The sequence below is a fragment of the Panthera leo genome, chromosome B1 (assembly GCF_018350215.1).
Source record: "Panthera leo isolate Ple1 chromosome B1, P.leo_Ple1_pat1.1, whole genome shotgun sequence".
Classification (NCBI taxonomy): Eukaryota; Metazoa; Chordata; class Mammalia; order Carnivora; family Felidae; genus Panthera; species Panthera leo.
The window spans coordinates 28,800,247-28,816,551 of NC_056682.1; the positions used below are offsets into that span (position 1 = coordinate 28,800,247).

Sequence of the window (16,305 nt, forward strand, 5' to 3'; positions counted from 1 at the left end):
GTGCACTACTTGAGTGCAGGTTCTGTTCAGAACCGAGGTTAACTATACAGCACACTGGCTTGGAAGCATGGAATTAGAGACTGCACTTCTCAAACATACATGGAAGATGGATAAAAAATTTGATTCTGTGTTAGAGCAGAGCATGGTAAACAAATCCACTTTGCTGTCTGTGTGGATGACCCAAATATCTGGGAATGCAGCATACCCTTTGGTTTATATGTTGTCTATGGCTGTTTTTGCAGAGTTGAATGCCTAGTAGTTGTGACACAGAGACCATATAGCCCACAAAGCCTAAACTATTTACTATCTTGGCCCTTTATAAAAGTTTTCTAGCCCCTATGACTAGACTGTAGTGTTGTCTCAGAAGTTTTCTGTGTAATGGTATTGAAGACACCACTTTTTCTTTTATTAAAAAAAAATCTTTTTTTAATGTTTATTTCTGAGAGAGACAGAGAGACAGAGCACAAACAGGGGAAGGGCAGAGAGAGAGAGGGAGACACAGAATCTGAAGCAGGCTCCAGGCTCCGAGCTGTCAGCACAGAGCCCAACGTGGGGCCCAAACCCGTGAGATCATGACCTGAGCTAGAGTTGGACCCTCAGCCGACTGAGCCACCCAGGCGCCCTGAACACACCACTTTTTTCTGATCACAATGTATTTGAATTAAAGGAAATAAGAGGACGGGGTGCCTGGGTGGCTCAGTCGGTCAAGTGTTCGACTTCGGCTCAGGTCATGATCTCACGGTTCATGAGTTCAAGCCCCACGTTGGGCTCCGTGCTGACAGCTCAGAGCCTGGAACCTGCTTCAGATTCTGTGTCTCCCCCTATCTCTGCCCCTCCTCTGCTCATGCTCTGTCTCTCTCTGTCTCTCAATAATAAATAAACGTTAAGAAAATAAAAATTAAAAAAAATTGAAAAAAAAGGAAGAGGATGGAAAAATTCTCATTCCTTTGGAAATTAAAAATAACACTTTTAGGGGCGCCTGGGTGGCTCGGTCGGTTGAGCGTCCGACTTCGGCTCAGGTCACGATCTCGCGGTCTGTGAGTTCGAGCCCCGCGTCGGGCTCTGGGCTGATGGCTCAGAGCCTGGAGCCTTCTTCCCATTCTGTGTCTCCCTCTCTCTCTCTGCCCCGCCCCGTTCATGCTCTCTCTCTGTCTCAAAAATAAATAAATGTTAAAAAAAAAAAAAAATAACACTTTTAAATTACTCATAAATCAAAGAAAGAGAATGGAAATTAAAACATTTTTAGAACTTCAGTGATATTTACAATAATACTTTATTATTAAATTAAAACTTTAAGATCTTTACATTAAAACTTCTAAGATCCAGTATAGGTGGTACTTTGTGAGAATCAGATAGCTTTATTCATATTAGAAAAGAGAATTAATGACCTAATTATCCTACTAAAGAAAATTAGAATAGGAGGATAAACCTAAGCATAGTCTCTACCCCCCCCCCCCCAAACATATTATTATATCTGGAATATTGAATATATTCTTATTGCTATTTCAAAGCTATTTGTTATAAAGAAAGCAATTGAATTAGATAGTTGAACTGTATTAGTTAATTTTCTCTAAGGAGTCCTTTTGTTCTCAATCTGCTTTAAAGAATTCTCATTTGTATTAATGATAATTCCAAATCTACCTAAAGGAAGGCTTAGGAATGTAACTTCTAAATGGATTCAAATGAGGTACAGTTTATCTTTGTGTCATATTGTACAGGCATCAGAGTTTAATAATTTATTGCTTAGGAGATTTGGTTTTTAAGTTACTTTTTTTTTTTTTTTTTGCAACAAACTTTTTCTTCGATCACAACCTAACCCAAAAGTCCAATATTTATATAATCAGTCAAGTAGAGCTTTTCAAGCTGTAATTCTGCATTCTGCTTGCTTGAACTCCTTCCTCTTCTTCCGTTTATGGTCTGAGTTACCAACTGTGAAACTTGTGTTCTTCTAGGGCACTAGGGTTGAGAACTCTCAACATAACGTGCAGAGCTATATTGTGGTTTATATTCCATGTTTTACACAATTCACGTGGTCTTGGCTGTAATGAACTTTATTTGTAGCTTATGAAGCAGTTGGTGTATTTGAGATTTTTTTTTTTTAACTTGGCTAATAATTTCAGTAAATCTTTTTATTTCTAAAGGTACTTGCCTTAGCTAAACTTTCTATCCTATTATTACTTAGATTGGATCGTTGCTTTTCCATTGATGACTCAGATGATACCCCACAGGACTTTGGTCCACAGGCATTCCAGCTATTATCTGCTGTGAACATCTTAGGAGAAAAGTTTGGAATTGGGCTTCCGATTTTATTTCTCCGAGGATCTGTAAGTGTCTGTGAATCACCTTCATTGTTCTTCTTGCACTCCTGTTATACTTTTCTTCAGAGGTTTGCTGTATTAGAATTGTAGCTTTGGCCTTAGATGAGTTGTTAGAAACTCAGAGAGCCATATTAAGTTCCAATTAAGCACTGCATTCATTACTTTTGACAAAACCTGTGTGTTATCATACCTACTCCTGTTTTCATATTTCAGGTTGATGTGCAGCTCTGCACTTCCTTCTAGAAGCATTGTATTAGCTTATTGCAGTTGGTTGGATGAATCCCTAACCTGCTCTTTCTTAGGATGCTTAAGAAAAGTTAACTTTCATTGTATCAGGAGACAAATAGAACAAAATTGTCTCTTTTGTGCCCAGGAAAGTAGTAAATGCTTTGAACAAAACTTTAACTTTAGCGATTATTTGTAAATGTCTCAGTTCAATAACAATATTTGGCAGTATATTTTTTCTTTACTTCTATTCTGCTTCTTATCACAGATATTTAAAATTCCAAAGTTTTTGTTTGACCTTACCAGTGAATAAATAGTGATAGTCAATTCAGCCACTTTTATTATTTTTCCGCAATTAGTGTGCCAGAATTATTCTAACAGTTGCAAGTACAATATGAGTAAGTCATGACCCTTAAATTCTGTAGTCCTTTGGTTCATATGATTTTATTCCTGATTTAGAAGACTGCAAAGTAAAGCTGAGTTATTAGGTATTAATATTAGTTAAATAAACCAAAAGTGGGAGATAGAATCCTTCACAAATTTGTATATTTATTAAAAATATACTTAAAATATGGGGCGCCTGGGTGGCTCAGTTGTTTGGCCGACCGACTTCAGCTCAGGTCATGATCTTGCGGTCTCTGGGTTCAAGCCCTGCGTCGGGCTCTGTGCTGACAGCTCAGAGCTTAGAGCCTGCTTCAGATTCTGTGACTACCTCTCTCTCTTCTCTTCCCCTCCTTGTGTTCTATCAAAAAAGTAAAAAAAAAAAAAAAAATACTTAAAAGTAGAGATGAGTATTTCACTTTGTATGTAGAATTTAAAAAATAATTTAAGTGAGCATTTATTTGTTAAATACTTGAATGCTTCATATAAATATTTATATCGAGTTTTTTTCTTGTTTAGAAATAGACAAGTTAGTTGTGAAATATTTTTAGTGGAATATTGAAAATATGTTCACTTTTCAGGTAGCAATGTTTTTAGATTTTGAATGGAATTTAAAATTTGTTCCCCCGTCCCATTCTAATTTTGTTATCAAATCACCAGTTTGATTAGAAATTTAATAGTGTTACCACAGCTAATTAATTAATTAGTGTTCCAAGTTAAGGAACTTGGATTTAGCTGCTATGAGTGCTAATATTTTTTTTCTATCTTTTTTATTAAAGACTTGAAATTGCAAGGGATAGATTAAGTTTAATTGCGATCTGTGAAAGTTTCTTCTGTCTCTGTCATCTTCCAAACCTGTATATCCCAGTTGAATGTGTAATTTATAAAAATTATCCTTGTTTAATTTGGTAGGATCCAGCAGTATCCAGTATCAACAAGGAAGTGTAAGTGGGCTCCTACACAAACTTGAACTGGTCACAAGAGGGATCGAATTTCACCCATTATTTGAAAACCAAGTCAGACCTCTTATACTGACAGTCTCTTCTGGGAGTCTTCAAATTAAGAAGTTTATTCTTTGTGAAATTTTATACTACCCTTGCTAGGTAAAAGTGCAAAACTTTTCAAAAAGTACCACTTAACAAAAATTTGTAGACATTAACTACAAGGAAAATAAGGCAATTTTTTTTCCTTCCATTTCAGTGATCTTGGTACCTACTGGGATATTATTTAAAAAATTGTAATTATAATTCCTTTAGGAATTTGACAAATTGTCCACCTTAACTAATTTAGAAAAAATTGATATCTTTGTAGTTAATTTTGATCTGTAATATGATAAATATCTTAAACTGAAAACTCTTGGCATTTTAAAAAGATGTTTATATATATATATATATATATATATATACTTATATATATATATATATATATAACAAAAATGATTTAAGCAGCATATGTTTCTCCTTTCTTACACAAGATATTTCTAAATGGTATAAACAGTTATGCAGCCATTCAGGCATTTGTGAACGGAGTTTAAAATTTGCTTTTTTGTTTAAAAAAAAACCACATTTTTTTGATGTTTATTTTTTAGAGAGAGATTGAGAGAGAGCGTGCGAGCGTGAGCATGGGGGAGGGGCAGAGAGAGGGAGACACAGAATCCGAAGCAGGCTCCAGGCTCTGAGCTGTCAGCACAGGCCCGACTTGGGGCTTGAACCCACGAACCATGAGATCATGACCTTAGCTGAAATCGGATGCCTAACCAACTGAGCCACCCAGGTGCCCCTAAAATTTTGTTTTTAAAACAAAGTTTTAATTAGAGATTAAATAGTAGAAATGTTGCCTAAGGAACTTTGTTTTAGCTGTCTAAACATCTCACCACATAAATATTTTTAAACACCCTGTGTGAATGAGTGGTAAGATATGCAGTTATCATGATTTTATAGAAAACAGAAACACAGTCCTTAATTTTAATAACCAAGACATTAAGTGAAACCGCATTTTTAATCACATTATCAAAGTGCTAAACCTTGTCATGGCTCCAGAGTTAGGTAACACTTTTGATAAAAGATGCTTTGACTAGGCAGCCACTAGCAAACTATTGGTAGTTTTAATCACCCTGTATAGTTTTAAATCTATCATACAGAAGAGGGTTATCCATTTAATTTTCTGAGTAAGCTATTTTGTCTGATTGAAATATAATCCTAGAGATAGATATTTTTTAATCTTTTGATTTTATTTTGCACTTAGAATAACAGCTCTGGGAGTGACTTTGTTAAGCCCTGGAGTGGCAGCTCTAAACTTCTTTGGCTTGTGGGAATTGGGAAAAAGTCAAAAGGAACAAAGTGAAAATGTAAATAGAAACTAGGCTGCTTTTGTTTGCACTTAAATAACATGGAGATTTAAAACTTGTTGAGTTAGAGCTTATACCTATTTTTTCCCACTAATTATTAAACATCTTTGTGTGTGTGTGTGTAAGACACTGTGTTTTGTGGGGAATCCCAAACCTGAATTACATGAAACTCATCATCTAATAGGAAAGGTGTTAATGATAGCTAGCTAGCTAGTGTAGCATTGAAAGAGATAAAGGACATATGAGTAGATCTGAGTCCTCAAGAGAGTGCTTGTTAATAGCTGAGAAATTAGAGAAGTCTTTGTGATTCTGCCACTATCACTGGAACTTCTTGTTTTGTGGGAGATACAGTAGATTTTGGCATTTAGAGATGGAATGAGGGAAGAAAGGTGGAGGAGAATGTGACATTCCTACCACAAAAAATGACCACACAAAATAGTTGTGATTTTTAAAGAAGTTACTTCAGATAAGTGGCAAGTGCATTTGTTTTCTCTGCTAGGTAGAGGTTCAGAGATTTTGCTTTTATCAGAAAGTGATTCTTTGGGTCGTGTGTCCCAGTCAGTCTTCTCACTTCATTCTAACTCTTATCTGCTAATTAGTAGGTTTCCACATTCCTTGATATGCCAGTTTGGTGTTCTTTATTATCCCAACCTAATTTTTAAAATAAAAGAGTGAGATAATTTCCCTTTTTGAGTGTGTCTTAAAGAACTGTAGACTCCTAAAGCAAAAAGACTATTTAACCCTGTGTATCGCCTTATTTTACAGTGATCAATGCTGAATCCCTAAAAGTTAGAGGACCTGCCCTGATCATACTATTACCTTGTTGCAGAATCAGGATGAGCAAGCAGCCCTCCCGACTACCGTTTAGTGCCTTTTCTATTTATTATGCTGTTCACAGGCGATTTTACACTTTTGTTTTTGGGTTCAATGATCTGGAGAATGAATGCGACTGGTATGGGATGTGTGTGTAAAATGTGCCTTCCTTAAAATCAGTGCCCAAATCCAGTAGTCTCTATAGCAGCTTTCTGGGCATGAGGATTGCCATGGACACAAGACAACGTAAATTTATTCAACGGTACATAGCATTCATGATGATTATTGATCGTGAGGGGAAGGACAATTACTCCTTGTTGATTAGAAAAAAATCTCACTGTTTCCTACTATTAAATGTGTCCATTGCCTTCAGGCTTGCTTGCTTGCTTTCTTTCCTTTCCTTCTTTTCTTTCCTTCTTTCTTTCTTTCTTATGAAAGGAAAGGCTAGAGGAATAATTTTAGTGTTGAGATTGCTAATAAGTACTGGTTAGGCAATTTAATATCTTTGGTGTTACCAGTTTGCAAGCAATAGAATCTCCTACTATTAGTATAAGCTCCTAGCAGAGATAGAGTGCCATTACAGGTGTTACAGGGAAAACCGACTAGGTACTAAGTCATGGATTTTCTTTTAGATTAAGAAATTCAGGTTGAGTCAAAGTATCAGCTGTTAACTAATAAGAAGAAAGTTAATGTTACTGAGCCAGGCTCTGTCTTGGGTACTCAGTCTTCATCACATCCCCAGGAGATAGATGCTATTGTTAATACTTCTATAGCAGCTGAGGAAATAGAAACCCAGATAAGTTAAGTAACTTGCCCAAAGTCAAGAATCTAGTAAGTGCCAGAGCTGTGATGTGAATCCAGGTAGTCTTGCTGGAGTGACTATCATCAATGTGTATGTGTATATATATGTGTATGTATATGTTTATGTATATGCATATATACTATATGCATATATAGTATCTATGTTGTGTATGTGTGTGTTGTATAGGTATATTTGTGTGTGTGTGTACACATAATATAGTAATAAAAGATTAGAACTAGTAGTCTTGAGGTCTGTGTTCTAGTTCTAGGACCTTAGGCTTCCACTAAACATCTTTGAGCCTCTGATTATTTGTTAGCAACATGAGTAAAAAGTGACCAAGTAGATCAAAGAGCTCCAGTGTTCCTTCTAGCTCTGAAAGTCTCTGATGTTTGATTTTAAACATTCTGTTTAAGTCAACTCAAAGTCAGTTGGCGTAGGTAGGGATTTTTGTTTGTTTGTTTGTTTGTTTTAACATTTATTTATTTTGAGAGACAGAGAGAGGCAGAGCATAAGCAGGGGAGGGGGAGAGAGAGACACACACAGAATCCGAAGCAGGCTATAGGGATTGTTAATAAGGAAAAAGGTACCATGTTGTACCCGGGTGTTTCTGTTTCTCTAAATCTTGTTCCAGTAAAGTTTTGGTAAATATAATTATCATGATATTAAAGCTCATTACTTAGCCATTTTAATAAAAAGACTTCTATTTCTATTTTTATTTTTAAGATAAATAGAATGCATGTTATAGACTCTGTTAACTAAACCTATCAGAAGCCTATGTGTTAAGCTCAGTATCTAGGCACCAATGTGTCTCTGATCAGAATTCATTCCAGTTTAATCTGATTGCAGCCTAGATTTCCTTTGTATGAGGAATCGGTTTTAATTAGGCTCTTTCACTTGTATTCACATGTTTAACGTTCCAGAATGATAAACTGGTAGCTGTAACATTCTCGTCAGCTGAGTAAAACCAATACGTTCGTAATAGAGAGCCTTTATAGTGCTTGAGTCATGTCTGCTGGAACTCATCCTATAAATTGTTTTGATTTTGATCCCTGGATTTTTAAATGCACTGGTTGTTAAACCTTCATGGAGTATAGGTGAAATGTAAAAATGTTGAATAGCAGGCTTTGCCTGTTTCTAAAATTTTAGACTGCATTTTATATTAAAATTTTTAGAATATAGTAACCTCTTGACATATTCAAAGGATGAATGTTTTTGAAACATAATCTAAAATACAGAATTTATATGATCTCAGGATCACTCTAATTTAAACAGAAAAGTATGTATTACTGTGCATTAAATAGCTTATGGTATTGTTGATAACATTGTACTGTATAGTCGATCCTAAGAGCTGCTGCCTCTTCTGTGACAAGAAGCTATCTGTCAGCTTGGCAAGCCACTGCTACAGCACCAGACCCCAAAGTGCACCAAAGAGGGAGCTCTAACAATCAGGGAGGTTCCCCTTGTGCTTGCTCTGGTAATCAACCTGCAGTCGCTATAATCTGTATCCAAAAATATGGATGCCCCTTGATACTCAGGAAGCCAGTAGTTGTATGCTGGGTTCTGTGCTAACACTTCCTCATAAAAAGCAAACACCTACCTCCATGATCCTGCATACCTGCAAAAAATAGTGGAAGAGTATCCTTAGCTCAACTTCCTGCCTATAGATGTCATGAAAAAATGCATCTGAATAGTGGAACTTAAATCATACCCAGAACTCTAGCTGCAAGGGATTTTGAGAAGCAGTATTTGTAACTTTCCAGATTCTGCAAGAAAAGAAGTCACAGTGGATGAAGGTTAGAATGACTCTTGAATTACCATCTGCCCTATTCACCACAAATACATTAGAGAGGAGCAACTTTCCATAAAGCACTTTGTCTGTGTAATACTATAGACATTTAAAGGTGGTACTTAAATGTGTAGGGTATGGGAAGGAGGTAGTGAGAGGGCAGAGCGAATGAAAGGAAAAGTACTTTGTGGGGGGGAATGTGGGAAGAGTCATTTCCATTAGATGACAAGAGAATTGCGCGTGACAGACTAGCTTCCCCAACATTGTTAAAACTTGATGGCTTGCAAAGAGTCTTCAGTTTGGAATCCTCTCTTCACTTAGGAAAAAAAAAAAAATCTCAAAAACAGCAACTGTGTAGCATGCAGTTGCTTTTTCTGGGGTATCTCAGTCAAGCAGCTAAATCAGAAGTGATGAAGTAGGGGCGCCTGGGTGGCTCAGTCGGTTAAGCGTCCGACTTCAGCTCAGGTCACGATCTCGCGGTCCGTGAGTTCAAGCCCCGCGCCGGGCTCTGGGCTAATGGCTCAGAGCCTGGAGCCTGCTTCCGATTCTGTGTCTCCCTCTCTCTCTGCCCCTCCCCCGTTCATGCTCTGTCTCTCTCTGTCTCAAAAATAAATAAAAACGTTAAAAAAAAAAAAAAAAAGAAGTGATGAAGTAAACTTTGCAGTACCTCTTGAACAAAAGCACCACAAATGCAGCCATGCAGTGGGAAGTGAGTTGTCATGTACTCACTGATTACTAGCTGCTGGATCACACTGCCTCTTAATACTCAAGCTCCTAGTCTCATGCTGCAGATGATGATTTCTGTTTTCAGACAATGTATGTTAATAAAAGGTCTAAATAGCCTCGGTTAAATATTACAAACATATCCCAGCCTATGCATTGTAAAATGCGTGTGAATTATATGCAGAATTACCTGCCATTATTTTAGACAGAAAAGCAACTCTACTTTGATTATATATTTATTTATGGCTTAAGTATTCAGAACAAGCAGGATGGGCATAAAATTTCATACGTTTTTAAAGCTGAGATTTAGTGTTAAACCCCAAAAATGAATAGACAGTTCTGTTTCACTTATCCTGTTTAACTCAATAAGCGTTTTTAGATACTGATTTTATTCCTAATTTCAGAATTCCCAGCGTCTTGCAGATCAATATCGCAGACATGATTTATTTGGCAATGGCAAGGATCACACAGAGAATTGGTGGAAGGCTTTGTCCCGTCAGCTCATGACTGAGGGATTCTTGATGGAAATTCCTGGGTATTCCAAATTTATAAGGATTTGCACTCTTACGAAAAAGGTAAACAATGTACAAGTCTACCTGTTTGATTTAATTTTACTCACTCTTCATTAAGAGATTCTTCTTGTATTCAACAGGGTAGAGACTGGCTTGATAAAGCCAAAACAGAATTTCCTAAGAAACTTATCCTTCAAGCTAATGAAGAATTGTGTCTAACAGAGTTTCCTCAACCAAGGTTCGTTTTTCAGGTGTTTTTTTTTTTTTAACTTCTGGATTTTTTGTAGTTGAAATGTCAAATTATACCAATTTACAGACACCACAAAGATAAAATGAGTAAAGATTGTTTTAGCATACCTCTTTTAGCTAGTTTGAGGGTGGGAGTCAGTGGGTGAAAGAGAAATCATAGAACATTTTCTTGGTTGATAAAAAGTAGGTGAGGTGTTTAGAAAGCTGCTTTCCCATTGGTTAATGAAGCAGTGCTGAGATCAGTGTTGAAGAGTCAATACATTATATTTCCTTCTTATGTGTAGAAGGTGGGAAGGGAATATACTTGTTGCCTTCTTTTTAATATCTTTACATGTTGTTGATCATTTGGTTTTTTTCCTTTTTTTAAAAAATTGAGATATAATTGACATACAACATCGTGTAAGTTTGAAGTGTATAACATATTGGTTTGATAGATTTATACACTACAGTATGATTACTACAGTACTTTAGCTAAAACTTCTAGCATGTCAAATATTTCTTTCTGTGTTGAGAACAACCTAGTGTCATTGCAACTTTGAAGTTTATAATAGTGTTGTTCACTGTAATTGTTTATAATTGTGCATTAGATTGTCAATTTTTCTTTTAAACTTCAAACACCTTAAAGAGCTTTAAACTTAAACTTTAAGGAGCTTTAAACTTAAACTTTGAAGAGCTTAAAAAGCACATTCCAGAGCTTGTTCTAAAAAAAATTATTTTAAAAAATCCTCATTTCTGAAACAGTAATGAAATCTCATCTGCCTTTCTAAGAGTGGAGGTGTGACGATATCAGATAATTAGATAGTTACACTTTGACATTTGAGATAACTTAATTTTATTATTTTTCAGTTCTAAAACCGTATCACTTGGCATGCAACAGTGTTCCTATACTCGAGAACCAACTGAATTAACTGCAGAGAAGGTTTGTTTGTTAAAGAGGTGGTTCTTATTTATTTCCTTATTAAGTGAAATGCTTCATATAACAAAACATAAACTTTGGAAAGAGTAGCGAAATGAACAATAAAATATGCAGTATATAATTTCTGGGATCAATAGCAGAAATATTTGAGAAGTAACTTATTTTGATTTTTTTAATGTTTATTTATTTTTGAGAGAGTGAGAGAAAAAGCACGAGCAGGGGAGGAACAGGGAGAAAGGGAGACACAGAATCCAAAGCAGGCTCCAGGCTCTGAGTTGTCATCACAGATCCTGACATGGGGCTCAAAGCCACGAACTGTGAGATCATGACCTGAGCTAAAGTCATATGCTTAACTCATTGAGCCACTCAGGCACACCTATTTTGATTTTTTAACTTTTTAAAACTTTAATTAATTAATTAATTTTAATGTTTATTTATTTTTGAGAGAGACAGAGACAGAATGTGAGTGGGTTAGGGGCAGAGAGAGAGGGAGACACAGAATCTGAAGCAGCCTCCAGGCTCTGAGCTGTCAGCAGAGAGCCTGATGGGGGGGCTCGAACTCTCGATCATGAACTGAGCCGAAGTCGAACGCTCACCCGACTGAGCCACCCAGGTGCCCCGTATTTTAATTTTTTTAAAGCCTATTTTATAACTCATTTGGCCTGGAGATTTTTTCTTTTTTACACATTATGATACATATAATTGATAGAAAACAAATAAGCCCGATTCCTAAAAGTTCTCAGTAAAACTATATACACACTCACATACACACATGCATACATATGTTCTTCTTTTATGTTTTGGGTCTTAGATAACTATTATAGATTAAATACCCACAGGTAGACTTCACGTAATTGGAACACTGGAGTAATAGGAAAATGTGGTGAATTAAATTTTTTGGTAAAGTTTTTGTTTTATTAAAGTATGCAGAGTGTAACTGAATCATTTTGTAACTTTGGCCTCTGCTGCATCTCAAATAATTGTTTTGATCATATATTCTCTAGATTTGGGAGGAATAGGACTAACTGCCAGTAGCATCCTAGAAGTTGATAATCTAAGAGCTTATTTTCAGGTGATTTATTTGATGACTTAGAGGAGAAATTGTAATTGTGAGATTTTATGTCATATTCTTTTCATATTTAAAAGTTTTTGAAACTTTGGATTTTTTTAATGGACCTTTCTATGTTTAAAAGCAGTCTAACTTGGAGAAGATGTATTCTTACAAAGCATCTGATAAAATTTCTTCTGGCAGTAACATTCCCAAAAGAAGGTACAGAGTTGAAAATTTTTATTTTCTATACTTACTATATCAATACCTTTTTTCTTCCTTTCCTAAAGGTAAATATCTGTCAGATGTTGGGCTATTTCAGTTGGCAGAAGGAAGTTAAAAGTTAAAGCATAAGCCTCCAGTGTTAGAATTATTGAAGAAGACCTATAAAATGATAGTATTAACATTAATTTAATAACTAACACTTCTTGGGTATTATTGTTTGCCAAACTCTGTACTAAATGCTAAGTATATTATTTGTAATATCTTATTTAATTCTTACAACAGCCTATGAGTTAACCACTGCTATTTATTCCCATTTTAAAGTTGAAGATACCAAGGGTGAAGAAGTTAACTAACTTGTTCAGTTGCACATAGCTCATACCAGAGCTGACTTTCAAATCTATATTTGTCAACCTCTAGCATCTAAGCACTCATTATATTTGTATAAAATATATATTTCCAGCCCACTTAAAATACATTATATGGCAATATAAAATGGTAAATATGAGAGTTGGTACAAATAATGAATGTACCTATTGTACTTTGGAGCTTGCTGTCTGACTTGCTGACTTAATGGAAGTATGGAGAATGTACAGAATTACAGAAGGTCTGAAGATGGAGAATTTGAAAAACTTGTCAGGACCTTTATACACAGATTACTGAATGGACTATGTTTATATATGTATCAGGTGAAAATAAATGTGCTCTGATGCTGTTTCTTTTTTTTTTTTTTTTTAATTTTTTGAGTTTGTTTTGAGAGAGAGAGCGAGCCTGGGAGCACGAATGAGGGAGGGGCAGAGAGAGAGGGTGAGAGAATCCCAAGCAGGCTCTGCACTGTCAGCACTGAGCTTGATGCGGGGCTCGAACTCACAAATCGTGAGATCGTGACCTGAGCTGAAACCAAGAGTTGGACACTTAACCAACTGAGCCACCCAGGCGCCCTGATACTGTTACTTTCTAATGGATTTCTCACTTAGAGAATACTACTTTGGATCTGACAAACATTTACTGTAATACGTCTTCCCCTCAAAACAATTTCTTTTTGTTTAGATATGGAGTAATTACTACATTTTATGTAAACAAAAAGGTTAAGTAGTGTATAAAACAATATATCCATTCAGTATGCGGAAGCATTTCTTCATTTAAACATTTACTGTGGTTTTGCTAGGCATCTTCTTGTGCCAGGTATTATTCTAGACAGTGGGATTGAGTGGGGAAAAACAGAGACATAGCCCCCCCACCCCCCGGGCCCTCCCAGGGTTTATACTCTGGTGAGATATACAGGTAAGGGAACATAAAATTACAATTCAGGGTTGTAACACTTTGGAAAAGCAGTTTGGAAGTGACACTTGATCAAGGCTTGGGTAGAAGTGAAGTGAAATGAGGGGAAGTTTTCTGAGCAGAGGAATGGCCCATATATTAAAACCTGAAAGCAAAAGAAGGTATGATACGATGAGGAACTCAACAAGTATGCTAGCAATTTCCTGGTAGAGGGAAGTGAGGGAGTGGTAAATATTTAAGACTGGAGAATTAAATAGGGTCCAGAATATCCAGTTTCCTTTCAGGCACTCAACTTGATCAGTTGAGATGAGATCTAAGAGGATTTTCAGTAGGATAGTGACATCAAATTTATGATTGAGAACAGAGGTTGGCATTTCCATAGAGGATCAGATAGTAAATAATTTAGGCTTTGTGGGTCATGTGGTCTCTGTCTAACTACTCCACTTGGCTGTTGTAGCCTTAAAGCAGCCATAAATGATATGTAAAGAAATGAGTGTGGCTGTGTTCCAATAAAACTTTATTTATGGACACTGAAATTTGAATTTCATATAATTTTCACATGTCACAAAATGTTCTTTTGATTTTTTTAAATTGTTTAAAAATGTAAGAAACCATTCTTAGCTTACAAACCTTATCAGAACACATGGATTTGTCCCATGCACCCTAGTGTGCTGACTCTTGATCAGTGACTCTTGCTGTGGAGGGATTAGAAGGCTAGAGGATCAGAGTGTAGAGAAAGAAATAAGGCTATTGCAGTAGAATTTTCAGGAGAAGATGGGAACATAGATGAGGGAAGTGGCAGTGGGCATGGACAGAAATAGAACTGTAAGATATTTAGGAGATAGAATTGTTAGGACTTGGTGATTGGAAATTCAGGTGGGCTGAGGAAAATGGAGAAGTTGAACATGACACTTAGGTTTCTGTCTTTGATTACGGGTAAGAGTGTTGTCCCTCCCGTCACTGGCAACATAAGAGGAACACCGATTTGAGAGATTGTTGGATATTAAGGGGACAAGGAGTTTATTGATAGATGTACTGAGTTTGAGACACCTGTGGAGTAGTCCAGATACTAATTTTAATGTATGGGCTTAGTGTAGAGAAGTGAGAGTGATGCTTACACATCAATAACTATTATTTTAAAGTTCATTTGAATTTTTATGAAAATCATACATATGGGGGCGCCTGAGTGGCTCAGTTGGTTAAGCATGGGACTCTGGATTTTGGCTCTGGTCCATGATTTCATGGGTTGTGAGATTGAGCTCCTCCTGGGGCTCCACGATGACAGTGTGGAGCCTGCTTGGGTTTCTTCTCTCTCTCCCTTTCTCTGTGTCCCTCCCCAGCTTGCACACACTCTCTCTCTCTCAAAATAAATAAACATTAAAAAAATAATACATGTACATGGTTTTAAAATTGGTACTTAATGGCATGTCACAAAGCACACCAGTTCACACCCTTCCCAAACCTACTTTGTTCTGTTCTGTAGAAGCAGTCATCCTCAAATCTTCCAGCTGGGCTCTCTGATATTTGCCACTATATTTCTTTTTTTTTTTAAATTTTTTTTAACATTTATTTATTTTTGAGACAGAGAGAGACAGAACATGAACGGGGGAGGGTCAGAGAGAGAGGGAGACACAGAATCCGAAACAGGCTCCAGGCTCTGAGCTGTCAGCACAGAGCCCGATGCGGGGCTTGAACTCACAGACCGCGAGATCATGACCTGAGCTGAAGTCGGACGCTTAACTGACTGAGCCACCCAGGCGCCCCTGCCACCATATTTCTAAGTGGCATACTTAGATTACTGGTTTTGGACCAACTAGTTTTGGAAATTTTTTTGTTGACATTCTATAATGGTGGATTAGGGCTTATCCTCCATATGCCTTCCCCTCATTTCCCTTCCTTCATTCCCCTCTTGACCAAAGCAATTACATTTCAAGTTTTGGTCAGATTAACAATTTGTTTTTATGTTATTAAACCTACTCAAACATTATATACTACTAAGCCAAACTTTGTTACTATGGCCACCACTACCTTATTTTCCTTGATGTTAGTAATTGTCTTTTTTGTTTTCTTTGCTTGGTTTTTAGTGTTCTTGTTCCTTATTTTTCTTTTCCCTTGTTTTTAATCTCTTTTTGTTTATTCTCTTGGAGAGTTCCTTGACTTTATATTCCCTTCCATCTAGTAAGATTTTAATTTTATTTTTCAAAAATTTAATTTCTAAGAACTATTTATTGTTCTCTTTCTTCATTCTTTTTTTTTTTTTTTTAACGTTTATTTATTTTTGAGACAGAGAGAGACAGAGCATGAACAGGGGAGGGGCAGAGAAAGAGGGAGACACAGAATCGGAAGCAGGCTCCAGGCTCTGAGCCATCAGCCCAGAGCCTGATGTGGGGCTCGAACTCGTGGACTGTGAGATCTTGACCTGAGCTGAAGTCTGACGCTTAACCGACTGAGCCACCCAGGCGCCCCTCTTTCTTCTTTCTTTAACATAACAACATTTTCTTGTTTCATGGATACAACATCTCTACTTTTTGGTGATTTTCATAGTAGTAATTTTGAACTTTTCTTCTGTGCACTTGTAATAACATTCATAGGCAAAATATTTTTTATTAAATGTTCTCCATGTATATTTCTGCTTTAGGGCTATGTTACCCAAAATTTGTTAGTATAGATGATAAAACTTAT

At 36.4% G+C, this 16,305-nt stretch overlaps 1 protein-coding gene across 7 annotated transcripts in view; it reads left to right on the forward strand.

Annotated features, from left to right (window-relative positions):
* WRN (WRN RecQ like helicase) overlaps nucleotides 1-16,305 on the forward strand; it is a 151,574-nt gene that overhangs the window by 110,819 nt on the left and 24,450 nt on the right. For 6 of the 7 annotated variants that reach the window (XM_042934474.1, XM_042934475.1, XM_042934477.1 and 3 more), the window contains 5 exons: nucleotides 2,183-2,324; nucleotides 9,800-9,970; nucleotides 10,048-10,145; nucleotides 11,003-11,075; nucleotides 12,266-12,342. In XM_042934474.1, coding sequence (XP_042790408.1) covers nucleotides 2,183-2,324; nucleotides 9,800-9,970; nucleotides 10,048-10,145; nucleotides 11,003-11,075; nucleotides 12,266-12,342 — 561 coding nt within the window. The remainder of the gene's footprint in view (nucleotides 1-2,182; nucleotides 2,325-9,799; nucleotides 9,971-10,047; nucleotides 10,146-11,002; nucleotides 11,076-12,265; nucleotides 12,343-16,305) is intronic. The other variant, XM_042934476.1, reaches the window with a different exon arrangement.